Genomic DNA, 27,766 nt, shown 5'->3' on the forward strand with positions numbered 1-27,766 from the left:
CAACAATTTTTGCAGGGTAGCTATCCAAATATATCAGACCTTGTGTTCCAATGGTACATGAACCAGATACGGATAGAGATTTAGCATGTAAGGAGTGATTGCCGATATTTCTTCATCACAAATCACACACAGAACATTGCGCATGTATGCAGATCAGCTGTTTTTTATAGGCAATTCATACGTCATTTTCCTTTAGCTCTTGTTTTTGTCTCTTTCTTTCATTCGCTCAAGCAGACAACTGTGACGTAGATGCGCAGAACGAAGCAATTTTGAACTCGTGAATGCGCAATCTGGGTAGGTGATTTGTGTATCTCCATGAAGCGATATTTCTTCACTCGGTTGTTAACTTTTGCAAGTTTGCTCTTTCAGTCGACGTTATTTTGAATTGATATTTTTATAAACGACGTTTTGATCTGGTTGGCTGCGAAAAATTGGTTGTATTAATTTATTAAAAATCCGTTCTAATACCGAGTGAAAGATGAGAGCATATTATAGCAAAAAAAGAAGTAAAATGTGGCACTTTTATAAGCCCATAAATGAAACACATGCAAAGCTCGGTAATAATTGTAAAATTCCCCGTTCATATAAATATTTTATGAAGTGTATAAAAGATATTAAAGGACTGAATTTTTTTGTTTTTAATTACAAATGACGTCAAAAAGACCTGGGTCTTTAGACTTGGTCTAAGATTGGTTGCCTGTGTAATTCCTAAGTTAATACTTCTAGGCAGTATCCGTTAGCAGTTTTATAAAATTTGTGTTTTTGATGGAAAAATAAAAGAATTATAGAAATATATATCACTTGTCTTATTGTAAACAGATGTAACTCAAAATTTAAGTTTTTTGGGAGAATGAAATTCAAGTTTTGTCATATTATATGGTGGAATTCTTCGGCTAATTTCTAGGGCACTGAAGTGGGTGGCTAATTTTCTCTAGAAGAATATTTTTATAATAGTTTGAAGAATTTGTTATATTTTTCCTCTGCACTTTTCATTAAAAATTAATTCACTTTACTATAAAAACATGATATAAAAATTTCAGAATAAATTCATTCGGAGTGTTTCTGAATACATCGGCGTAGTATAAAAATAATAGTAATAAACCATATTTTTATGGTGTTACATATACAGATTTATTTTGGGTTGGTTCATTTTACATTTAAAAATCAAAGCATTTTCAATTACAAAAATGTATAAAACAAAAATTCATAGACATCTATTTCCGCTAGTTTTATCTCATTGAATGTAATACGAGAGTGAACATAATGTCGTCAGCCAGTTAATAATATTGTAACATAATATCTCAGAAAATTAGAATTTCACATTACATCAGTTTACAATAAAAGGTACATATTTTTTTCTTTTTATTCCAATTTTGGTTTATATATTATGTATACCAAACTAAATTAATGTATAACATTCAATCTACTCCGGTAAACAAACTTAAACATTCCTTTTTTATATCCAATTATACAAATTGCACATTCGCTTATTAAAAATCAATTGAAGCGATCGCTATAGCTATAAAAAATAGCTATAGCTATAAAAAATAGCCGCGATTCAAAAATATCCATCACTATTTCACTGATACTTCAAAATAGCTGTATCGGCCATCACTACGCGGTGAACAGCTGATTTCCTTTGACAGGGATGTAATTATTCCATGGCTCAACTATATGGTTGGCTCATCTCATCAGCTGATTAAATTTTTTTTTTCATTTCACTGGAGTAGGGATTGTCAAAAGGAGATGGCAAACTCTAAATAAAACCAACACAATAGGAGCGTTCCATTGAGTTAGAGAGCTCTGGCTCACGATAAAATTTCATTGGAACGATCTGGATGAACTTAATGAGAACTGGTAGCACTAATATAAAACATCTGTTTTGTTGAAAATAAGAAGAAGAAACGTACACAAAAATTGAAGACACTGATAGAAAAACGCAAAACTAAAGAAAGAGAAAATGCAAGAACAATTCTTTGAAGTAATGGCAATTATTTTAAAGGGATTAGCTATAATTTTTCATGTAATTACAAATTTATAGCTGATGTGTGAAACATCATCGTCCGAGTCGGCAAACATTGTGAATCAAACTAAGTGTGATATCTTCTGCATAAATGTCAAAATTCCAAAGTGATTGGATCACCTAATTTGTAATTGACTATCGCTGTCTCCTTCTGTATCTCTTTCTATCACCCGCTGAAGATAGGCGGCCCTATGCGCCGCAATATTGAACACCCTATCAAAACGCTAAAAAGTAGCCATATTGAACACCCTGTCAGGCAGTTGACTGATAAGGTATCACACTTTGTTTGATTCGCAATGTCGGCAAACATCAGCGACCGGACTGAGAAACTTCTAATTTTTCTACAAATACAGTAGATACTTCTGAAAATTAAGAGGAGCGAGATAAAATAAATTTTCTACAAGCTGTTTACTCTTTCCGTATTTTAGCTTTTAAATATGGCCAAATCTTTTATGTATGCACGTATTTTTATTTCAGGGCGAACAGAACTGTTATACGGATCGGAAATTGAAACAGATAAATATCAGGATTACAACGCTGTTGTTGCATTTACATGTTAGATAAATTTCAGTCCGTATCTGGTTCACGCGTCATGGGAACTTTACTATTGACAACATTTTCTTACAACGCACAAAAACAGCGCAGTGCTTCTGCCGCTAGGTGTGAATTGCTTCATTAGAATACATGCGAAGAATATTTTGCAGCGCAGTGTAGTGCAGCTCAGTGTGGCCTTAGCTGAAGTTTTATGTTTTCATTCCATTCCATTCACCTAACACCAACACGCAGATTTTGATAATCTGAACAAAGGTATGTTGTTGCTGTAGAGATGAGCGGACCATATAGTTGAGCCATGAATAATATAATAATAATAATATCAGGGCCAGATTAACCCTCAACGGGGCCCTAGACAACCATCAATTTGGGGGCCTTCTTTTTTCGATTAAAAAATACAAAATTATCGGCAAGTTCATCAATTATATCATCAATACCGATTTTGTTCGATAAATCTGACTCAATGCAAAGTATACCTAACATCTCGAGTCGCTCTTGTCGCGTTGTAGCAGCTCTTTCAGCAGCTTTAATTCTTTTTAATTGGATAAGCTGTTAGTAATAATCGCAACAACAAAACACAGCAAGCAGCGACACTTATGTACAAGTCAACGAAGAACATTCCACAAATATAACCAGCAGCTCGAAGTGAACAGATATCTCACGCACACACGTGTAGTCATCAGCCGAACCCTGCAAAAATCGCGAGTACTCCATGCATGCATGTATGGAGTACTCGCTATGGACCAAGCGAGTGCTCCAAAATTAACCACAATTCATACAAAAAATATGGGACAATTAACATTGCGATGTCCTAGGACCGGACCATATACTCCAGCTCCGCATTACATCAGAGTAATCCATGGGTACTCACAGTCCAATAAACATCGTGTAGTGATTACAATCGTTAAAAACGAGCAATGATCGGCTTACAATATGTTCGTGTAGAAACATGAGTTGGTCCATTGCTGCATTATAGTGGAGTATAATGGTAAGTACTCCAGTGGACCACATGATCCAACGATTTTTGCAGGATATTCCCTTAATTTAAATTTAATTTCCGGTTAATTTTGGAGCACTCGCTTGGTCCATAGCGAGTACCCCATACATGCATGCATGGAGTACTCGCGATTTTTGAAGGGGTAGTTACTCACACATACACACGCATAAACTACAAATATATATGTATACTAGAAGACCCGAAAGGCGTTGTTCTGCCCTAAATTTGGCCTATCTGCATACATTTTAATGAGATTTTTCCGTCTAACTCTGCCCTCCCGCCCTCTTCACTTTTTCCTAATCCTTTTATTCACTTCCCCCTCCGTCTTTTTCGCTTCATCTATCTCCATCTTCGTCTCATTCTATCTCTTTCTCAGTCTCCTTCTCATTCTCTCTTTTCTCTTCTCTCAAGTTCTTCTCATTCTTCTTCATCCCTTATTGCCTGTCCCAGAGGGTGGTATGTATTTTGTTCCAGTCCCAGTCCCAGTCCCACTACGAGTCTCAGTCCCAGTCCGTCTCTGGTCTACTTCTCGGAAAAAAGGATCGTAAATACTAATATTACTAATATAGGCAAATTTATATACCAAATTTCAGGCAAATCGAATAGGACGTATGTAAATAGGTATGTTTGAACAAAATCGACCGACGCATCTCTTCAAACACCGGCGACCAACTAACACACGTTTTAGCCTTTCTTTTAATATATATAGATTTTTATTTTTCACACTTAACTATAATATTAAAACGAAATGCAGATATTCGTTGCTTTTGAAATTCGGCTTAAAAATTGCACATGGAACAACTAAAGACTCTCCTGAATTAAAAACAATGTCGTAGTACCTCAAATCGCGGGCCTCCTCAGAAACCCCGTGCCCCCTCTCGCCGGCCCTGGTGATGTGCTATATATATATATATGTATGTAAAGTTAAATAAGCACGTGCACAAACATATCCATACCAACTGAAAAGAGGTGCACCACTGCGTATACGTAGCATTTTATTATTACGTATAAACAAATAAAAAAAATTTGCAGTAAAATAATATTGCGATTATAAACTGAGATATAACCCATCCTATCTCTCAAGTTAGACCAAACTACACACGGGGTGCAAAACAAATTCAAAATCGGTTCAGTAGTTTAGGAGTCCATCGCGCCCAAAAATTTTGTGACACGTGTTTTTTATATATTAGGATAGCTTACCAGCATATACATGTATATAGCTTACCAGCATGAATTACAACTGTTCGCGAAATTACTAAACCTTAGGAGAGATGGGTGAACGAGAAAACCTAGAGTATGAAAGCAGCGCAAGATGAGGAATCAGTAATCAATTTGATTTAACCACGATTTTGTGAAGTACGCGATATTGAAGTATAATTGTACTAGTCCCAAAGTAGACTAAATAAAGACCATATTGCAATACTGAATATTGGATTTATTTATTCGAGAGTTCAGCGATACGAACGTTAGCAGAAGGTGCAAAATATCAAAATCCCCAAATTCGTTATTCATTTATTTGTCATCTCTCATTAATTATTCACAAATTCATCATTCTAGTTGATATTTCCGCTTGAAGTCTTCTACACCCTCTGTTCCAAAAATAACCGACATTTTTCAAAATAAAAACAACCAGTGTACATTTTGAGATAATTCTTTTTTATTATTCAATATATTCTCCTTTCACTTCGGCACACTGCTTTGCACGCTCATACAATTTGTCAAATGAGTCGGAAATGTCCTTTTTAAGAACTTTTTGATTTAACCACGCTTTTGTGAAGTACGCAATATTGAAGTATAATTGTACTAGTCCCAAAGTAGACCACATAAAGACCATATTACAATACTGAATATTGGAGTTATTTATTCGAGAGTTCAGCAATACGAACGTTAGCAGAAGGTGCAAAATATCAGAAAATTCCCAAATTCGTTATTCATTTATTTGTCATCCATCATTAATTATTCACTCATTCATCATTCTAGTTGATATTTCCGCTTGAAGGCTTCTACGCCCTCTGTTCCAAAAATAACCGAAATTTTTCAAAATAAAAACAACCAGTGTACATTTTGAGATAATTCTTTTTTATTATTCAATATATTCTCCTTTCACTTCGACAAACTTCTTTGCACGCTCATACAATTTGTCAAATGAGTCGGAAATGTCCTTTTTAGGAACCTTGTCTAGTTCGTCGGTCGTCGCCTTTTGAATGCAGTAAATTAAGTTTTATTTATTTAAGTAAAATTTATTTTCAGTCCTGATTATATTTTTCTTTCACTCTCTAGAATTTTTTGTTTGTAAGAAAATTTTAGAAGTCTTTTTCATTTTTCGGCGCCCCCTAAAATCGGCAACTGCCTATTCTGCCTACTTGTTAATCCGGCCCTGAATAATATAATAATATATATGTTCATAATAGTTCTATATTGCTAATACAAAATGCTCGCAATGAGTTTTGAATTCGAGATCAAAACAAGACAGCGTACAAAATTGTTGTGATTGTAGCACCATAACTGTGACAAGAAAAAATTTGAATTTAGGTACACTCCATTATTGCATACAAAAACTTAAACGTTTAAACAGCAATATATCCGCACTAGGGTGGGTCGATTTGTATGGACAAAAGTTAACCGATATCGCGCCATCGATTTTTCGATAGGATTTGGGCTGAGGAAAAAAAGTTCCACTACGCATACCCAAAAAAATAATTTTCGAGCCTGCGAAATTGAATTTTTTTGTTTTTTTCGACTTTGATTTTTAAGGTTTTTTCATGACCTACTAAAAAAATTTTCATATGTATACCCTGTCCGACCCAAAAATGTCAGCTAAGAACGTTGGCGATAACAGTTTTTTGAAAGAAATATTTTTTACATGAAAATTTTATAATCAAATGAAAATTTTTTGTAAGTATGAAGGATCTTCAGACTTGGAAATTAAAGTTCATTTCGCCTGGCCCATTCACATACAAAATTTCGCGAAGCACTGTTATAAACATTCTCCCTATACAACAAAAATACTAACATATTTTGTGTCGTATTCGATTGTTATATTGCAGTTTTTAATTGCGAAAAATGTTAGAAAATTTACCAACCAGTGGGAAAAATAATTTCACTTGCAAAGTGTGCCAACACCCTTAGCCAAAGAAAATGTCAAATTCTTCTTCTTATGATTTGCTTGCAACAAAATTTGGGAGTTGGCCACTATTCAATATCAGATGGCGCCAGTGTCGCTCATTCTACCGTTCTCCATAAAATTACGTGCAATCTACTCATAATGCATAAGATTGAGTAGAACGCATCTATATGAAATCTGCTTATGTGTCGGGGCTTTTACATATATGTATGTATAAGAATTCATTGGGCGCTTTCACCAAACACAACTGTGGATCAGTGTTTGAGTGATAACTTTGTGAGCGCAGAGATGAAAGTTTGTGTTCAAAACTAACAAAAAGTTCTTCAATAAGAAAAAGTAAGGAAAATGGTACCTAGGGTAACCCTGGAATGTGTTTGTAGATGGGTATCAAATGGAAGGTATTAAAGAGTACTAGAATCGCCTGTGGTCGAAATTCTACCAACTCGTATTTTTTTCAACTCAGTCAATGCATCCAGTGTTGGGGGTAGTGCAATAATGCGTTAATAGTGGAGCAGTGAGTGGAAATATTTATAGCAAACTGGTCTAACTTACTTAAATTTCTCATTAAAATTTTGAATTTGACCTAAGACGTTATACTTTTTGATTGCATTTTCTTAAATTTTCTACAAACTTTTCAAATGTAATTATAACGTTTTGGTATGGAGCTCCTTAAACAGAAATATAAAAAATATGTAAAATCAAACGAAATCGGCATAGAATTATGGTGAAATGACTTGAAATTGAATTGAAAATTTGCTTTTTCCACACCGCCCGTGAGGTACGCCGTTGCACATTGGGAATTAAGCACTAATTTCATTCAAAACCACTTACAGGTTCGAAAATCAACCGATTGCAAAAATGTTTACACAGAAATTTTCGTAATTTAATTCTGAAGAGACTCACATCGCTTGATTCTTCAAATTAATTTGTTTATTAAACAATTTGTTGCAAAATAGCCTACCCTTTGCAGAACTTTATATTATAATACGTATTTTTGCTCAATACTTAAGAGAACGATATACACTTTAAGAAATAGTAGGTACTGCTAATCTGAAATTTGACATTCGTTTTGCAAAATTAATTTGTTTAAACAATTTTTTAAAGAACATATTGCAAAATTGTTTTTTTTCTAAATAAGTGCCAAATTTTAAATAATTAAATTTAAAAATCGGGTGATGTGAATTTCTGTACAAAAACGATTAAAATCGGTTAATATTTGTGATATATAGGTGGTTTTGAAAAGTTCGTCCCCAATGTGCGTTGGCGCGCTACCGAAGTTAGTTTTGGGTGCTCGGTTCCCCAGTAGGCCTATATCACCAATATAAACTACATATACATATATCGCCCATTTACTTCAATAGCGTCATAATTCCAAAAATACGATTTTTTAGTTAAAAATGAAGAAATGTGCTAAAGGAATTGAGCCCATTTCAGACCGCCCGTTACGTATGCAAATGGCGCTGTACCGAGTTTAATTTTATATAAATACATATGTAATATGTAAGTGTGACACAAAACGAAAATTTCGAAAAGAACTGAGGATACCTTCATAAAAAATAAAATAAAAATTAAAACAAATTATATAAAGGGAAATATAAATAAATAAAAATTAGAAAAAATAAAAATAAAGCACTTAAAGTGTAAAAAAATAAGTGAAGTGAATAAACAGTTCCATATAAAAACTCAATAAGTGCACTTGGACTTTTTCCGGGTTTTAATGTTATCATTGTGTAAATATGAAGATACTAATGTTCGGATATTTAATGTGGGGATTCCAATTGAGATATATGTAATTTATATTAAATTTTTAAACTCTCCATCTCATAAATATATATATCCATATCTACCACAAAATATCGTCTGTGAACGATATAATACCAAGATATAACATAGCAGAATAAACAAATTATTCACGCAAACATAGTTACTAAAATAAAATAAATTTCATAACTTTAAGCGACGTAAACAAATTAGGGTTATGGGATCTAAGCATCCGCATATAATCCAACAAAGTTAGCCTAATAATAAATACTAGTATCGCCCGTGGTCGAAATTCGACCAACTTGAATTTTTTTCAACTCACTCTATGCATCCAGTGTTGGGGTAGTACAATAATGCGTTAATAGTTGAGCAGTGAGTGGAAATATAGCAAACTGATCTATCTTACATAAATTTCTCATTAAAATTTTGAATTTGACCTAAGACGTTATAATCTTTGATTGTATTTTCTTAAATTTCTACAAACTTTTCAGGTGTAATTATAAGTTTTGGTATGGAGCTCCTTAAAAAAATATAACAAATATGTAAAATCAAATGAAATTTACATAGAATTGTGGTAAAATTACTTGAAATTGAATTGAAAATTTGCTTTTTCCACACCACCCGGGAGATACGCCGTTGGCGCGCTACCGAAGTTAGTTTTGGGTGCTCGGTTCCCCAGTAGGCCTATATCACCAATATAAACTACATATACATATATCGCTTCCCAAGGCAGTCGGTTCTATGTACCGGAGCGACTCGGGATTTTTCCCGACCAAGGACTGTCATTTCAGTGCGACCCCATTTAATTTGTTTCGTCCCTCCCACAAATTGTCATCCTCCCAGCAGCTCCTTGCAGCAGGACTGCTACATATTCTCTTACTCCGGGAAGGTATCGAACCCAATCCGGGTCCGTCTCCTGACCCCGGTCATGAGAAATGGTTTTGCTGCATTTGCCAGAAAAGAATCTTTTTAGGACGGTCATACTCTGTTCAGTGTGTCTCGTGCAAGGGATGGTTGCATCGGACAGGTTGTTCTGGGCTTGATCCCAAAACCCGACGTCCACGTAACTTTTATAAATCTTTTGTGGCTCCTTGCTGCTCACGCCCAAGGGCGTCCCGTAGTCTACGCCTAAGCGTATCCCACTACCTTCCAGCAGCTTCGCTGCTCAGCAAGCCACAACAAGTACCCGCTGCTGCTCGCGCCCCACGGCGCCAACAACTCAAACAGCTGATACCACTCATAACTACTACCTTCGTAGTAGAGCTGGTTGCAATGCTGAGCATCAGCCCCTGCCCCCGTCTTCTTCTCCCCCCCCTATTTTCTGGCAGCAATCGTGCAGGTCAGGGAAACAGACTCTTAGTCCCTGCCTCCGTTTGCACCGTCTGCCAGCACAGAATATATAGGTTTGCGACATCCGCTCAATGCAGCTCCTGCCTTGGGTGGTGCCACTTTCCTAGATGTTCTGGTCTCCGCGACGGCAACCCCCCGACGGGTTTCATCGCGCCATGTTGCCAGGTCGCAAACCCAAATCATCCGGGTACCCCAATGCTTGCCCAAGGGCGCCCAGTCCCAAGGCCACAACAGCAATTGCGTCCTGGCCTTCCACAACCTAGGCGTAGTCACCCCTCACTTACCCCTAGAGTGGCGGCGTCACCCCTCATGCACTTCAGAATTCTGCAGTTCAACTGTAATGGACTAACTGGGAAGATTACGGATATAGTCGATTTCATGAAGCGGCACAACATCCGCATTGCTGCGATTCAAGAGACTAAACTCACAGCAAGATCTGCATTGCAGACCTGCTCTGGTTATAATGTCCACAGGAAAGACCGCGAGAGCGGAAATGGAGGCGGCCTCGCGTTTATTATACACCACTCTGTGCAATATCATATATTTGATCCTGGCATCGACCGCAGTGACAATGTCTTAGAACGTCAAGGCCTATCTGTCCGGTCAGGCGATGCAAATCTAGAAATCATCAACATCTACATCCCTCCTGTCACCTGTTGCCCCAGTGGATACCGCCCTAATATCGAGGCCTTACTCACTGGCAACAATCGCATTATCTTAGGCGATTTCAATGCCCATCACGACCTATGGCATTCAAACTTGCGGGCGGACAGTAGGGGTGAGATGTTGGCGGATCAAATAGACGAAACGACGTTCTGCACAATAAACGGAGACGCCCCCACACGTATGGTAGGAAGCTGTCATAGCTCGCCAGATATCTCAATCGTGAGCGCAGAACTCGTAAACTGCGTCAACTGGCAGCCGATGGTAACATTGGCATCCGACCACCTGCCCATACTTATTTCGTTGGAGCGTACCGCCGACTTCATCGTCACCGAAAAATGCACTTTCATAAACTTCAAAAAAGGAAAGTGGGAAGAATATAAATCTGCAACAGACAGCAGCTTTGCTGCCCTCCCTATCCCGACTGATGCCCGCCAAGGGGAGCGTGCCTTCCGTAAGGTCATTGAATCCGCCTCGGCACATTTCATTCCCGCCGGGAGAATTCCCGAAATCCGGCCCCACTTCCCGGCGGAGGCCGCGAGCTTAGCGAGGGAACGCGACCTTATAAGACAGCTTGATCCAGGCGACCCCCAAATAAGGGATATAAACCAACGCATCAGATTGCTTGTGGACGAACACAAGCGGGCGAAATGGGAAGAGCACCTAAGAGGTTGTAACCTCTCTACCGGTGTAGGTAAACTTTGGTCCACCGTAAAGTCCCTATCGAATCCGACTAAGCACAAAGACAAAGTTTCCATCGCTTTTGGCGATAAGGTGCTGTCGGATGCGAAAAAATGCGCGAGCGCTTTCTGCCGACAATATATAATGCATCCTACGGTCGACAAAGATAGACGGAGAGCCAATAGACACGCACATAAACACAAACTCAGCGCGTCACCAATTACCATCACCGCTAGAGAGGTTGAGGACGCCATTGGTCGCGCTAAACCATCCAAAGCAGTGGGCCCATATGGCATAGCCATGCCGATGCTTAAAAACCTAGGGAAAGAGGGTTTCAAATATTTAGCGCATGTCTTCAACCTGTCTCTTTCCACCTTTGTCATACCCGAGAAATGGAAAATGGCCAAGGTGGTCCCGCTACTAAAGCCTGGGAAACCAGCTAACGTAGGTGAGTCATATCGTCCGATATCTCTCCTATCGCCAGTGGCAAACACGCTTGAAGCCATTTTGCTCCCTTATTTCCAAGCACATTTGCAGCTAGCCCCTCATCAGCATGGCTTCAGAAAACTCCATAGCACTACCTCCGCTCATTAGCACCCAGATAAATTGCGGTTTGAATCAATATCCCCACCATAGAACAGTACTCGTAGCGTTAGACCTATCAAAAGCTTTTGATACGGTCAACCATGGCTCGTTACTGCAAGACCTGGAAGGGTCCACCCTTCCCCCATGTCTTAAAAGGTGGACCGCAAATTATCTGGGTGGTCGGCAGGTATCGGTGCAATTCAGAAACGAAACATCAAAACAAAGGAGAATTAAACAAGGGGTGCCACAGGGTGGTGTCCTATCCCCGCTTTTGTTTAATTTCTACATATCTAAGCTACCTTCACCACCGGAAGGAGTCACAATCGTTTCCTACGCCGATGACTGCACAATAATGGCCACAGGCCCAGGCCCAAAGATCGATGAGCTATGCAATAAAATAAACGGCTATCTCCCTGATCTCTCCAGTTTTTTCGCCTCGCGAAACCTGGCATTGTCACCGACTAAATCTTCCGCGACCTTATTTACAACATGGACGCCCCAAATGTCGACCATATTGAACATCCACGTCGATGCCACTACGCTACCGACTGTCCTACACCCAAAAATCTTGGGTGTGACGTTTGATCAGGATCTACATTTTGGTGCGCGCGCAACCGCAATTGTTCCAAGAATTCAGAGCCGTAATAAAATCCTCAAATCCCTTGCTGGCAGTACCTGGGGAAAAGATAAAGAAACGCTCTTGACCACATACAAAGCAATTAGCCAGCCGATTACGTGCTACGCGTCACCCATATGGTCGCCAAGCCTAAAAACCACCCACTGGAAGAAACTACAGGCCTGCCAAAATACTGCTCTCAGAATCGCCACGGGCTGTCTTCTTATGTCCCCAGAACACCATCTGCATAATGAGGTGAGAATACTCCCCATCAGGGAGAGAAATGAGATGCTGACCAAACAGTTTCTGTTGAATACCCAGAAACCTGGGCATCCCAACAGACATCTGATTGACGAACCAGCACCGCCTAGGGGCCTAAGGAGTCATCTCCGTAAGCATTTTGAGGAAATACGGCACCTGAGAACCCAGCCGTATGAAGCGGAAAAACACAAGCAGGTCATTGGTGAACTCCATAGACAGGCGTCGGACCTTTATGTCGGGAATTGCCCGGTGAATCCAGTACTTGAAGAAAAATATCCAGAACTCGCAGAAGAGGAACGCATACTCCCCAGGGAAACGCGTGTCACTCTTGCTCAACTTCGTTCTGGATACTGTAACAGGTTAAACTCTTACCTATCCAGAATCAACCCCGACATACAAAATGTATGCCCTGCTTGCAATGTGTCCCCACATGACACCAACCATATCTTTAATTGTAATGTGGAACCAACGCCTCTAACACCCCTTTCCTTATGGTCCACCCCTGTTGAAACGGCAAGTTTCCTTGGACTCCCGTTAGAGGATATTGATGACAATTTGTGATCGGTCGCGGCTATTAGGTGGGGCGAGCATTGCTACAACAACAACAACAACAACATATACATATATCGCCCATTTACTTCAATAGCGTCATAATTCAAAAAACACGAATTTTTAGTTAAGAACGAAGAAATGTGCTAAAGGAATTTAACCTATTTCACACCACCGGTTAGGTATGTAATCGGCGCTTTACTATTACATATGTATTTATAATTAATTAAATAAAATTATAATTAATTAAATTAATTATAAATACATATGTAATATGTAAACGAAAACGAAAATTTCGAATAGAATAGAGGATACCTTCATAAAAAATAAAATAAAAATATAAAAAAAGTATGTAATGGAAAAGAAAGCAGAGTTTTCTAAACAAATTTAAAATAAAGGCAAAAAAATAAAGACTTAAAGTGCAAAAAAATTAAATGAAGGGAGTAAGCAGTTCCATATCAAAACGCAATAAATGCACTTAAATTTTTTCCGCGATTTAATGTTATCATTGTGGGAATATGAAGATTCTAATGCTCGGATATTTAATGTGAGAATTCCAATGTTGGGATGTCTAATTTGCAGATACTAATATTGAGATGTTTTCTGATATTTTATTTTATATTATTTTATTTTTAAAACCAACTCGTCTAACCTACTTAAAGTTTCCATTAAAAATTTGGTTTTGACCTAAGACGTTATACTTTTTGATTGTATTTCCTTAAATTACATTTCAAATGTAATAATCACGTTTTGGTATGGAACTCCATAAACAAAATATGAAAAATATATCAAATCAAATGAAATTGACATTGAATTATGGTGAAATGCCTTGAAATTGAATTGAAAATTTGCTTTTTCCATACCACCCGGGAGGTACGCAGTTGGCGCGTTACCGAAGTTAGTTTTGGGTGCTGGGTTCCTAGGCCTATATCACCCATATAAACTACATATAAATATAATGTATATATATAATATATATATATATATGACAAAAATTTTAAATAGAATATTCCAGAAAAAATAAAGTGTAACAGGTAACTCACAAATTATAAAATGAGTAAATATAAATAAATTAAAAACTTAACACAACAACAAATATATACATATTTAACATTACTGGTCTCTTTTCGTCAGCATGATTATCAATTTATTTTTTTTAAAAATTATTTGCGAAAAATATAACCACATAAGCAAATAACCTGATAAGCACGCTTTCGTGAATAGACCAAATGTAATTAAATACAATTTTTAAGTGCATATATACACTTATCGCCATGCCATATATAACTGCAATATGAAAAATTTAAAATATAATTTTACATAGTATTGAAGAATATCTTGATTTTAACTAACCTCGAGTACTGCACATTTCGCAAGAATAAAAGGGAAAAAGAGTAAAGGAGAGACGCCAAAAAATGTATACTTAGATACATTACTTCGTCTACATGCAAATGTTTTGAAAACTTTTCTCAGTTAACGCGAATTTAAATTCATGGATTTGCATTGCTTACATTTAGCAGTTTGGATTTATAACTTCGGGGAAAACAATATTTTTCGTGAATACCCTTTCATCGCCAGCTAAGCGACCTTGATTATTATGTTCGCTTACATAAAACTTTAGACTGTCAAAGGACCTGACTCTACTTGCAGCTACGTATAATTGCCCATGTGTAAATACAGGCCGCCTCAACAAAATTCCAACTTTTTCAAACGTTTGACCTTGCGACTTATTTATGGTCATTGCGAAAGATGGTATTACTGGAAACTGGGTCCGTTGAAAATTAAAGGGTAATATGGTTCCTGAATAAGTTAATTTGATGCGCGGAATAAGAATTCGTTAGCCTTTTGAATATCCGGTTAAAACTTCACAGTCAATGGCGTTGTTGTGAAGGTACTTAACCCTCATTCGTGTCCCGTTCACTAAGGCATCCTTTGTATTAAGGTTTCGAATGAGCAGCACGACGCAATTAAGCTTCAGTGAAAGCTTATGCGGTGGAAGTCCGCTCACATTGAAGGAATTCAGAAACTTAGTGGGATAATTATTGACTTCTCTTTCATCGTCGCAAATAATTTTATCAAAACTATTAAATGTTTTGAATGAACCAGGTATGCGATTAAGTATGTCATTATTAACCAGGGAGCAGTCCTCATTGGTTGCTGCTAAAATTACAGAACTCACAACTTGATCTGACAATAAATTTTCTTCAATATTTCCAAATACGGCAGCAATTGGGTTATCTTCATTTCCCACTAATTGCTGTGGTATTTCAATGACATTATCTCCAAACTGTGGATATAAAGGTGTTTGACCATCACCAATTTGCTTTAAAAACTCCAGCTCGTGTGGTAATGCTCTCATGTTTTGGTTTAATGTTTCATGATGAAAAGAAGCAAATTCATTCCAACTAGAAATACAGTTTTCAACCAAAACAGCACGTGATCCATGAGGAACAACGGGTGTTTAGGCCACAGGCCTAAATATATCTCCCCCCCCTCGTAACATAATTTTCTTCGTTTACTACCACCCACATATGCTTGTGATTACTAATACACACAGCCATGTGTGAGTGGTAGTACGCATGTATCTTAGATTTTTACCGCTGTGAGCCCGCGGTATAGCAACTTTGTTGCCGGGAAACCCAACGAAGGAGCTGTATCTCGGGTTCATCGGCTCATGTCGCAAAGAGGCTCGTCCTCTTTTGATCCAGCAGCCAGCAAAGGTACACGTAATCACACGTCCACGTAAGTGCAAATTTTCATAATTATTATTACATATATCATTTTCCACAACATTTGTTAAACCCTTTCTTAACACTTGTTGTATTTATATAAATAAAAGCACTTTGTGAATTCTTTTTATTAATACGAAATCCTTTTGGTGTTTTTATTTTCTTCCTTTTTTTCGCCTTAACTATTATTTAACAAATACGTGGGTGCGCGCCGTTGCCACCACGCATTTGTTCATGGTCCTTCGAGCCGGATTCGTATCCAGACGAGGCTGTCCAAAAAACGTTTACTCCGACAATGGTACTAACTTTGTCGGAGCTTCTCGATCTTTACGATCCGAGTTTAAAGCATTTCTGCGTGAAGCAAGGGACGGAACGTTGACTAAATATAGCCATCACATTATAGAATGGCATTTTATACCGCCAAGCGCTCCTCACATGGGAGGTTTGTGGGAAGCGGGGGTAAAAAGTTTTAAGACCCACTTTAAAAAGCTCGCGTCCGATCATAAATATACTCTCGAAGAGTTTACAACCCTCTTATGTCGAATTGAGGCCTGCCTCAACTCGAGACCTCTAAGTCCCTCATCCAACGACCCTTCCGACCTGGAGCCGCTTACTCCAGGCCATTTCCTCGTAGGCGGGCATCTTTTAGCTCCACCTGAACTCGACTGTAGTGAAAACCCTGCCTCCATTGTAAACCGATGGCAAAAGATGAAAGCCCTTCATCAAACCTTTTGCAAAAGATGGAAATCGGAATATCTCACCGAGATCCAGAAAAGGTATAAATGGAAACATCCACAATCCAACGTAAAACCCGGGGACCTAGTCGTCATAAAAGAGGACAACCTACAACCAAACGAGTGGAGAATGGGGAGAGTCGTCAACACACATCCAGGTTCCGATAACCGTGTACGTGTTGTTGACGTCAATACAATTAAGGGACAAATTAGCAGACCAATCGCGAAACTGGTACTACTTCCGCCCAACGACAACGAAAATGAACTTTAATAGTCCACATTCCTCCATCCCAAATAACCCAGCTCTCGTTCACCCCGAACGAGGCCAACACACAAAAAAACCCGCTCTCGTTCACCTCGAACGAGGCCAACATACAGATCACCCAGCTCTCGTTCCCCCGAACGAGGCCAACACAACCTAACGCAGATTCACTATCTGCCGCAGAATACAATTGAATCATTTTTTTTTTTTTTGTTAACATCATGATTCATTTACATAAAAATAACTACGCGTAATATTCAAGTACATAATCTTAATGTAATTGTGATTTATTAGTAAAATACAAGAAATGAAGTTTTGCTATATTACGCCGAAGACATCTCCCTGCGATTAGGTTAGATAGTTAATTTTGAAACCAGAGTCTTAAAAGTGTGAAATCGTTTGAAGTTTTAAATCATCGATTCAAGAATGCTGTTTCTTCATTCAATCACTCCTTAGTCAGGAATCTGGCTTACTTTTAATTAAAGTCAATTCAAGACATCAGCACAAATATTTAGTATTGTCTGTGATTACCCGTCTTTTCGTTATTTAAATAGTAATAATCCACAAAGAAGTTAACTGGAAAAGGATTTTTATTGAAATTTGCCTAAGAATTGAATAATAAAGAAGCAAATGAAAAATATTTCAACATTCCCATTCCGAAAATTGTCATCGTTCTAAACAGGTGTTGCCAATGTACCATATGAAGGGTACTGCATGAGAAAGTACTAACCTACATTCGATCGTCCTTAATTGGTGATTAAACAATTAGGTAAAGGGCAATTCATTATAAAGCTCTTAATAAAAGTTCCCTCATATACTCTTCTTGGCGGTATATGGTGCTGGCCAGATGGAACACGGTATCTTTACTGGTTTGTGGGTAGGCAACTTGCAAGAGTAATATACTATTCTATATTTTCTAAGAAAAAATATTCTTTTAAACACAATATTTGTAATTACAGTCAATTAACGTAAGCTCTCTGGGTCGTTTTAGCTTTCATGATAGCAAGAAAATTGAGTACAAATCTGAACTAGACATAATTTTTCGGAGTTATGAAGCTCCAACGAAATCGCCGATAGACCTATGTACTTTGATGTTCAAATAGCTTAAACTCTAGTATCTGTTTTCGTTTTGTCATCGGCCAAAATATCCACAATTTACTCTATTTGGTCAGTGCGCAATGTGTTCATTCGCAAAGTCCATTGTCCAATAATAGCGCAATAAGTAGGACATATAGTAGTGCCATTTTGACATGTAGAGGAAAGCAATAGATTGTCTTATGTTTGGACACCATGAAGATGATTTAAGGCTTTCTCTTTTTATAACAAACTACTTCAACAATTGGAAGGCTATTATTTCAATTGACCAGTTTTAAACCTTTCTTTTTTTTGACAATTTGAATCTAAACTTAGCCTTCGAAGTAGAAAGGCAGTTGGAGATTGTAATGAGGAGAGAAAAAAAAAAAAAATGATTCAATTGTATTCTGCGGCAGATAGTGAATCTGCGTTAGGTTGTGTTGGCCTCGTTCGGGGGAACGAGAGCTGGGTGATCTGTATGTTGGCCTCGTTCGAGGTGAACGAGAGCGGGTTTTTTTGTGTGTTGGCCTCGTTCGGGGTGAACGAGAGCTGGGTTATTTGGGATGGAGGAATGTGGACTATTAAAGTTCATTTTCGTTGTCGTTGGGCGGAAGTAGTACCAGTTTCGCGATTGGTCTGCTAATTTGTCCCTTAATTGTATTGACGTCAACAACACGTACACGGTTATCGGAACCTGGATGTGTGTTGACGACTCTCCCCATTCTCCACTCGTTTGGTTGTAGGTTGTCCTCTTTTATGACGACTAGGTCCCCGGGTTTTACGTTGGATTGTGGATGTTTCCATTTATACCTTTTCTGGATCTCGGTGAGATATTCCGATTTCCATCTTTTGCAAAAGGTTTGATGAAGGGCTTTCATCTTTTGCCATCGGTTTACAATGGAGGCAGGGTTTTCACTACAGTCGAGTTCAGGTGGAGCTAAAAGATGCCCGCCTACGAGGAAATGGCCTGGAGTAAGCGGCTCCAGGTCGGAAGGGTCGTTGGATGAGGGTCTTAGAGGTCTCGAGTTGAGGCAGGCCTCAATTCGACATAAGAGGGTTGTAAACTCTTCGAGAGTATATTTATGATCGGACGCGAGCTTTTTAAAGTGGGTCTTAAAACTTTTTACCCCCGCTTCCCACAAACCTCCCATGTGAGGAGCGCTTGGCGGTATAAAATGCCATTCTATAATGTGATGGCTATATTTAGTCAACGTTCCGTCCCTTGCTTCACGCAGAAATGCTTTAAACTCGGATCGTAAAGATCGAGAAGCTCCGACAAAGTTAGTACCATTGTCGGAGTAAACGTTTTTTGGACAGCCTCGTCTGGATACGAATCTGGCGAAGGCAGCTAGGAAGGACCCGGTACTAAGATCGTTTGTCGCTTCTAGATGGATGGCTTTCGTCGAAAAGCAGACAAACAGGCAAACGTATCCTTTCGAAATTCGACATCCCCTCCCTCGGTAGGATTTTATATCGAATGGTCCTGCGAAATCTACCCCAGTGTTAGTGAAGGCCCTAGTAAAGGTGGTGCGCTCTTTCGGAAGGATCCCCATAAGTTGCGTTTGCGTCCGCTTCCTGTAAATAGTGCAGACTTTACAGTTGTGGATAACCGACCTTATCATGACTTTAACGCGTGGGATCCAGTACTGAGTGCGGATATGACGTAGCATCAGCTGGTTCCCTCCATGCAGGGTGGTCTCATGAGAGGATTGGACTATAAGTCTGGATAACCTGCAAGTATAAGGAAGAATAATGGGATGACTTTCATTATGGGACATGTCTTTCGATGCCCCAGTCCGCCCCCCAGTTCGAATGATGCCTTCTTCATCTATATATGGGTTCAGGGGTAAAATCTCACTCTTCCCATTTATTAGGTTTCCTGACTTCAAGTTTGCGTACTCTTCTTGATAATGTTACCTCTGGCATATTGTTATCAATCTTCGCGTTGTTTTTTCTATTTCGTCAGGAGCGATCGAATGAGAATCCCTTTTGAAGGAGGATTTAGTTTTTGGGTGCGTATTCTGGAAAAACCGAAGAATATAGGATATAACCCGCAAGGCCCTTGGTAAATCGGAAAACCTATCTAGAATATCAAAGTCATTTTTGACCGAAGTTGTATGAACTTTCACCCTCTTTTCCTCCATATTCGTATTGTAATCTTCTTCTTGTGTTGGCCAATTTTCGTTGTCTTCTTGTAACCAAGAAGGTCCCTGCCACCACAAAGAATTGTTGATTAGGTCCGAAGCGTAGAGGCCTCTGCTCGCCAAATCTGCAGGATTTGACGCGGAGTCTACGTGCCGCCATACTTTGTCTCCTACTTTATCGATGATTTTAGTTATTCGATGTGCCACGAACGTTGACCACGAACATGGTGGTTTTCGGATCCATGCCAGTACTATAGTCGAATCTGTCCAAAGGGTTACTTTAATGTTTGAAAGTTGCATATTTTCTATGGCCGACTCTATAATTTCTGCAAGTAGGACTGCGCCGCAGAGTTCCAGTCGTGGCAATGATATGGTTTTGACCGGGGCTACTCTCGTTTTGGCCATCAACAGGTTGGTGAAGACTTGATCCTTTGTTTGTACCCTCAGGAAAACAGTGGCGGCATATGCTTTTTCCGAGGCATCGCTGAATCCATGTATTTCGACATTGTCCTTCAATGTGTAGTGAACCCATCGCGGTATGCGTATATCGTTGATCTTTTCGTAGTCCGTCATGAATGATTGCCACCGATGTAGAGTAGTTTCAGACACATCTTCATCCCAGCCTGTCCCTTCCAACCAAATATTTTGCATTATTATTTTGGCTACAATTACGACTGGTGCCAGCCAGCCAAGAGGGTCGAAAAGTTTTGCGATCGCAGAAAGTATTGACCTTTTTGTTACGGCGTGGTTATTGTCAAAGGGTTTCGCTGTGAAGTAAAAGTAGTCGAAATGGGCGTTCCACCTCATACCGAGTGCTTTTACCATGCTGGTGTCTTCAAACTCAAGAAAATCCTCGCTTAATAGGTGTTGCTTCGGTATACCCTGTAGGATTTTCTTGCAGTTGGACGTCCATTTTCGCAATGGGAAACCTGCCGATTGCAATGCCAATGATATTTCGTCCCTTGCCTTGATTGCAATTTCGATGCTGTGTCCACCGGCGAGTACGTCATCAACGTACATGCAATTTCGCAGTATATCTGCTGCCATTGGATGCGATGCCTCCACGTCATCAGCTAGTTGGTGCAGCGTTCGAATCGCAAGATACGGAGCACAATTAACCCCAAAGGTTACCGTTTTCAATTCATAAATGTTAATTGGGTTTTTGGGGCATTTGCGAAATATGATTCGCTGATATTTTGTTTGGTCTTCATTGACCCATATTTGGCGATACATTTTCTCTATGTCGCTGTTAAATACGTATTTGAACAGCCGCCAACGTAGTATAAGAACTGTCAGGTCGGATTGAAGAATCGGACCTGGATATAAGGCATCATTTAGACTTTTGCCATTAGTGGTAGGACAAGATGCATTAAATACGACTCTGACTTTTGTCGTTGTACTTCCCTCCTTTATAACAGCATGGTGAGGTAGGAAGTAACAGTCATTTGAGTCTGGCGAAATATTGCCTATTTGTTTCATGTGCCCTAAGGTTTCATATTCGGATACAACTCTATTGTATTCCGTTTGAAGGACTGGGTTTTTCGCTAGTCGTGTCTCGTTGCGATAGAATTGAGAACACGCACTTTTTAATGAGGGGCCTAGGCTAAATTCTTTCCTAAAGGGCAAGGAGACTACGTATTTGCCATCGTTGTTCCGAACTGTTGTGGATTTGTATAGCTCCTCGCAGTAAGTATCATCTTTATTGATGCTCCTCTTCTTTGGAATTTCCTCTATCTCCCAAAAGGCCGCCAATTGTTTATCTAAAGTGACCTCATTGAAATATGAAACTAGGGTCTTATTTGTATCAACCGCATCTGTCCGGCCTGTCAAAATCCAGTCGAACACCGTTTCCTGTGCTATTAATGTGTTTAGCACGTCCTTCCTGATACCGCCTAGCATAATTTGGGGGTATATGTCTCCGCCCAGAATTAGATCGACTGGCTCATTGACAAAGAATCTTTTGTCAGCCAGTACTAAGTCAGGGAATGCTTGCCTAGTCATTGCATTTATTCGGCAAGTTGGAAGATTCCCTGTCAGTTGTGGTAAAACCAGCATGATCGTATTGATCTCGATTAATGGGTCGGTTGGTGACCGCAGTTTTATGTTGCACGCTTCTTTTACTTGTGCAGACATTGTATTATTGATGCCCGAAACTTGGGCATGCAGGTGTTTGGATGGCAGATTAATTCTGCGCTTTAGTTTCTCGGTAATGAATGAACATTCAGATCCCGAGTCTATTAGGGCTCTCGCCGAATAGTCAACACCATTAAAATGAATCTTGACCTGAGCTGTCCCTAGTAATACCCCTTTATTTGTGTTTGCGAAACATGAGTTCACATTATTAATCGGAGCGTTTTCTCTTTCAGCATTGCGTCGTATTTGAGCTTCCCGTGAGGTGGATGCTCCGATAGTGTCGGAAGTATTTGTTGGTTTTGGCTGATTCGAAATATGAAGCAGCGTATGATGTCTTAAATGACATGTGGCACAGTTCATTTGGCTGGTGCACCTTGTCACCGAATGGCCAGCAGAAAGGCAGTTTATACACCCACGGCTGCTCTTCATTTGTTCAAACCGTTTATTGGGTGTTAAACGTAAGAACTTTTCACACTTTGAAATTCGATGTGCAGGACTTTTGCACATCTTACACGTAGGTTTGGCTGTTGTTGCACTTGCCTGGTAGGACCCTAATCGCTTCGACGATGTATCTGCCGAGGAACGAGAAGCATGTGGCTTAGAGGGTTTTGAAACCGTATCCCCTCTTATATCTACCACAGTTTCCAACGTTTGGAATCTGCTGGATAAGAATTTATCCATATCTGCCCATTTTGAAATTTCTGTTCTATTTTCTATGGTTTGTTCCCATAGAGCCAGTGTGGTTTCTGGCAGTTTTGTGGAGCACAAATATGTTAGAATTGCATCCCAGTTTGATATGTCAATCTTGTGACATTGAAGCGCTGAGATACAATTGTTTATTTCACGTTGCAGTTTTTTAATGGAGCTACCGCATTCGCTCTCAACTGCTTTTAAACTGAAAAGAATTTTTAATTGGGCATTGACCAAGATACGTTTGTTTTCGTATCGGTCACATAAATTTTTCCACGCTGTATCGAAACCGTCTGTTGTTAAGGAACACCGTTCCACTATCTCTTTGGCCTCCCCTTGAGTTTTTTGCCTCAAATAGTATAGTTTTTGCACTGCATGGAGTTTACTATTATTAATATATATGGCAGTGAACATGTCCCTAAAGGACGGCCATGAAATATAGTCACCTTTGAAAATATCCGTATCACATGCTGGCAGGCGCACATGATATTCCATATTATCTGAGACATCTACTTTCTTATCTTTCTTTTCAAAATTTTCCAAAAGCTCAGCTATTGCCGCCTGACACTTTAGGAAGCTGAAATAGCACATCTTATGCTTCTTCTTTATAGCCGATAAGTCCTTTGAATCAAGCTCTGATGAACCTAAGAGCTTTTCGTATGTCACCTTCGTAGCTTCCCACAGAGTTTTTAACTCATCCCTTTGGTATATTAGGGAGTGTTTACTGTGTTGTGAAGGTGACATGTCGTTGAAGTCATTTTCATACTCCGTCACTGCATCTGCTTGGCGTGTATAGGTATCCATTATATGAAAATTTATTGAAATATTAATTGATTAATTGCCTTTTCAGAGAGTATTGAGTGAAAATGAACTGAAACGAAGGACTGTGTTTGAGAGAGATCTCTCGAGGAAGTGGCCTCGAAGCTTGCGAGAAAGCTAGGAATTAATTTAAAGAATGTGCAATTTTCGTGGTGGCAACGGCGCGCACCCACGTAATTATTCAAAGAATGCTCTAATGCAGATGTGCCAATGACTTGTGTAAGCCAATAAGTAATGGCTAGTGAAGAAAGTGGTGTTAGTGAAAAAATAAAGAAATGTATGAACGTTCGTTATGGACTTTTTGGTAATTTAACCAAGGGCTGTGATCTTTTGTATCACAAAAAATTAGATCAGTCAAAAACTGATTTGTGTATTGCCGCAAGTGAAAAATAAAAATAATTCAATTTTTAAAAAATTGAACAGGAAATAAGCCTTTTGGCCACCCAAACAACAACAACAATATATGTGTATGTAATCAAGTGCACTTTGTACTATAGCACCAAACTAAATTGCAAACGTATTGCCCGTGTAAATAAGTGCAAGTGATTTGTATGTGAGAAAAAATTTTATTTGATTAAATGTGCGCCTAAATAAATTTACAGGTTTCTGAATAAGTAACCTTAACAACTCGAATTTTTGGGCAGTGGATTAAATGAATTTTTTCAGATAAATCCTGCAGAGATGAAAATAGAAAAGTGACGCAAAATTGAGGTTATGTTAACCTTTTAGAGCAGTGTTGTGCTACCTCGAGCTGTGTCCGGAAAATCTTACCGCTGGTGGGGGATTGTTCCGGATAGTCACAAGGCGTGTTGCACAAACTTTAAATAACTGCGTTAAGCGCCTTTTTCTATTTTGCACAAAGTAACTTCTCACTTCACGAAAAAAAAAAAAAAAAAAAAAAAATCACTTGCACTGTTTAATATAAAGAGACACTTTGTAATTTTTAATTTTATTTTGAAATTTTAGTAAAAGTGAAATTAAAAGAAAACCCTACCTAGCACGGAAAATTTTTAAACCACGTACCTTTTATCAAAGTGTTGATCCGGATAATCGAATGTTATTTAAATATTGTTGTTGGATGTTTCCAAAAGGTACCACCAAAAATGTATCAGTTGTTGTTGTTTCGAATATAAAATCGCTGGTATCACCAAGAAAATTGTATCACCATGGACAATTGCTGATATTTGTTGTTGAAATTTTTGGTTTTTCCTGTGTATTCTCACGAGTTTGGTATGCTTCCTTGCTTTAATGCCTAGAGAGTTGAGTGGACTGTAATTGTGTGACTGGTTCTCTTTACCGGCGCGGTAAGGACCATGAACAAAAAAAAAAAAAAACCTGTATGCTTCATAAAGTGATTGCCTATCTGATGCAGACAGGGCATAGTATCATACTGATGACTTTATAGTTTCCATCTTCAGCTGAATACTTCGAAAAATTAGCAATGATTGGTTGAGGACAGTTTGTTTTTACTCTAATTATAACGAACACTGATAGTTATCTTTCTTGGTGCTTTTTTTAATAGATTTTGTTGTTTGTTAAAAAATTTTTAATTTTTTTTTGACCGCCGAAATATTTTGGATATTTTCCAAAATGAGTGCCTACATATAACAGCAACAAACTCATTTTGGATTAATAATTATGATTACTACTATAAAACAAAGAAATGAACATCCTACCACAAAAGGAAAAGCAACTTCATGCTGTAATATACCTGATTTTTTGGCATGCGCCATCTGCAACATTGGCGATTTCGCCAATTCTGGTGGATAAATCTCTTCTACCTTGCGGCGACAAAGGGACGCGTTATGCCAAGAAGTTGTAGATGTCTTCTGAATATTCTGCGCGAAGATAACGACCCAAATCATCCACTGCCAAATAAAGGGTCTCCCTATCGGTGTCAGGATCGCTAGAGGAAAGAAATGAAAAAATTCATTAATAAAATCACGTTTTACTCTCAACTCTTTAGGCAAACTGGTAAATAGCATTCCGGTGCATTTAAGCATGTCAATTCCATTTCAAAGCCATATGCAGCAGCCTCTTGTATTGGTGTTGGACATGTATGGACTGAATTTTGATGTACCATTTGTACACTTATAACAAGTACAGCTGCTCCATATGCCTGCGGAAGCAGACACTTGACTTACCGGTTTTTGGGGTGCTTGAAGCGGTCCACTAGACTAATCTGTCCCACCACATCACCAGCCAGGTCCACTGAACGTACAAGGTCATGGAAGTCATTACAAGCAAACCAGTATCGACTTCTACACCCGTTGGTAACCAAAATGAAAGACCATTCGTACACTGCGGATAACCTGAGACAGATTTGCACTTGGGTAGATTGTGCAGATTTGTTCACTGAATTGATTTAAAAAACCACTAGCATTAGACCAGAACAATCGTATGTCAGGTATATCGAGCACTGATACCACTACCACCACCCCCCAAGATCATAATCATCAATTACCGCACTATTTTCCACACCATAAATAGCTAGTGGGTTTGTATCTGTGACCACTGCTTTGGGGTTGTATAGTTTATTTGCGCTTAGCGTAGCATAACTGACACGTTTACGTTGTGCTTGTGCCAACTCTTTATCACGCTTTGAGTAAAACAATTTGCGTTTAAACTCAGCTAAAGTTTCCACTGTAGGTTCGGCACCATTCAAATTGGCAATACTAAATGCCCACCATTGCTCAACAAATTCAACAGCGTCACCAATGCGATAACTAACACACAGCTCTAAAGATTTCGTGATAACATCTTCGGTAACTTCGACACCCATTTCCTCAATTTGTGCTTTTAATTCTACACACCTAACAAAGAAATCTGAATATAAATGTCCACAATGTAAAACTGTTTTTACAGTCTATCAACTTTTAATATACACACTCGTACACATACTGGAGAGAGGCCATACAGTTGTTCTTTGTGCAATCACTCATTTGCAGTGAAAGAGGTGTTAAATCGGCATATGAAACATCATACAGGTGAACGGCCACATCGTTGTATGGAGTGCAATAAAGTTTCATACAAGCACTTCAATTACGTACTCATGCGACGACTCATATTTTACCATTCGAATGTTCAGAATGCAATGAAAAAAAAAAAAAAAACTCAGCTTGAAAAGCACCAAATCCTGTATGAAAGCCAATTGTGCTCAAAGCAAAGCTGAAACGTTGCCCAACTTCCCCCAGAATATAAATAATAGAACAAGAGGTGTCAAACACAAACCAGTAAAAACATCAGACACAAAACGTAGTGGACGCTTTTCTGGTGGACGGAACATGTGCTCTATTTGTGGGAGTGGGCTGCTGATTACCAGCTTTTTAGGAGAAACTGCTGATTCGTGTGCAAATTTGAGCTGAATATTGGCTACGTGCCATTGGAATGAATTCGAAATCGATGCATCGCCGACAACTAAATAAAGCTTATATTTCCCAGATTTATAGCCAAATTCGGCACCATGTGCACCTACATCCATATCAAACTTGTAAGCTTTATTGCTCTTGTTCAGCAACAAATATTATTTCTTCTTTGTGTCAGCTTTTGATAGGCGTACGAATGCTTGATGGACTGTAATAACTTTTGTTGTACTTTCGTCAATTAGTATTGATTTCACTAATAATTTTGTGTGGTGTCTGCCTTCAGAACACTCTGCTTTTAACAGCCGAACTTGCGTCCGAATCCGCTACACCTATTTCTAAGGAATGTACTTTTGCTCTGCCAAGCACTTTGAATTTCAAAGTCTGTGTATACGTGTTATCTGCATTGATTTCTGCCAGATATACCTGCAAATAAGAGAGAAAGAAAAATTAATTAAGGAAAAAGACTACAACTTCTAGCCTCCATACTCACCACCGCGTGTTTTTTAATTCAATGATTTTTTTTCATTCAGGAAATGGAAAAAAAATTGTAACAAATGTCAAATGTCTACACTTTTCCTTTGACAGTCATGCACAACAACACCGACATTAGGGCTCATGCACAATCATCTCGCACACTACACGTCACGTACTACA

The 27,766-nt window shown here is 38.8% G+C and overlaps 2 protein-coding genes across 4 annotated transcripts in view; one reads left to right on the forward strand and one right to left on the reverse strand.

Annotated features, from left to right (window-relative positions):
* Positions 1–27,766, forward strand: part of LOC137240968 (uncharacterized) — a 35,846-nt gene that overhangs the window by 5,514 nt on the left and 2,566 nt on the right. Inside the window, exon 1 of one of the 3 annotated variants that reach the window (XM_067768023.1) lies at positions 2,532–2,830. The exons of 1 other annotated variant lie outside the window; for it this stretch is intronic. The gene's annotated coding sequence lies outside the window, so the exon portion shown is untranslated. Of the gene's footprint in view, positions 1–2,531; positions 2,831–24,010; positions 24,025–27,766 lie in introns of those variants that run through there. One more of the 3 variants, XM_067768024.1, reaches the window with a different exon arrangement.
* On the reverse strand, positions 32–27,674 carry LOC137240970 (DNA polymerase alpha subunit B-like). The gene is made up of 6 exons (XM_067768027.1): positions 27,603–27,674; positions 26,637–27,535; positions 25,892–26,573; positions 25,459–25,653; positions 24,771–24,999; positions 32–421 (listed from the first exon to the last, which is right to left on the reverse strand). Exons 2-3 carry the CDS (start codon positions 26,644–26,646, stop codon positions 26,176–26,178), a joined length of 408 nt encoding a protein of 135 aa, XP_067624128.1. The 5' UTR covers positions 26,647–27,535; positions 27,603–27,674; the 3' UTR covers positions 32–421; positions 24,771–24,999; positions 25,459–25,653; positions 25,892–26,175.

Source organism: Eurosta solidaginis, chromosome 2, assembly GCF_040869045.1.
Source record: "Eurosta solidaginis isolate ZX-2024a chromosome 2, ASM4086904v1, whole genome shotgun sequence".
Taxonomy (NCBI): Eukaryota; Metazoa; Arthropoda; class Insecta; order Diptera; family Tephritidae; genus Eurosta; species Eurosta solidaginis.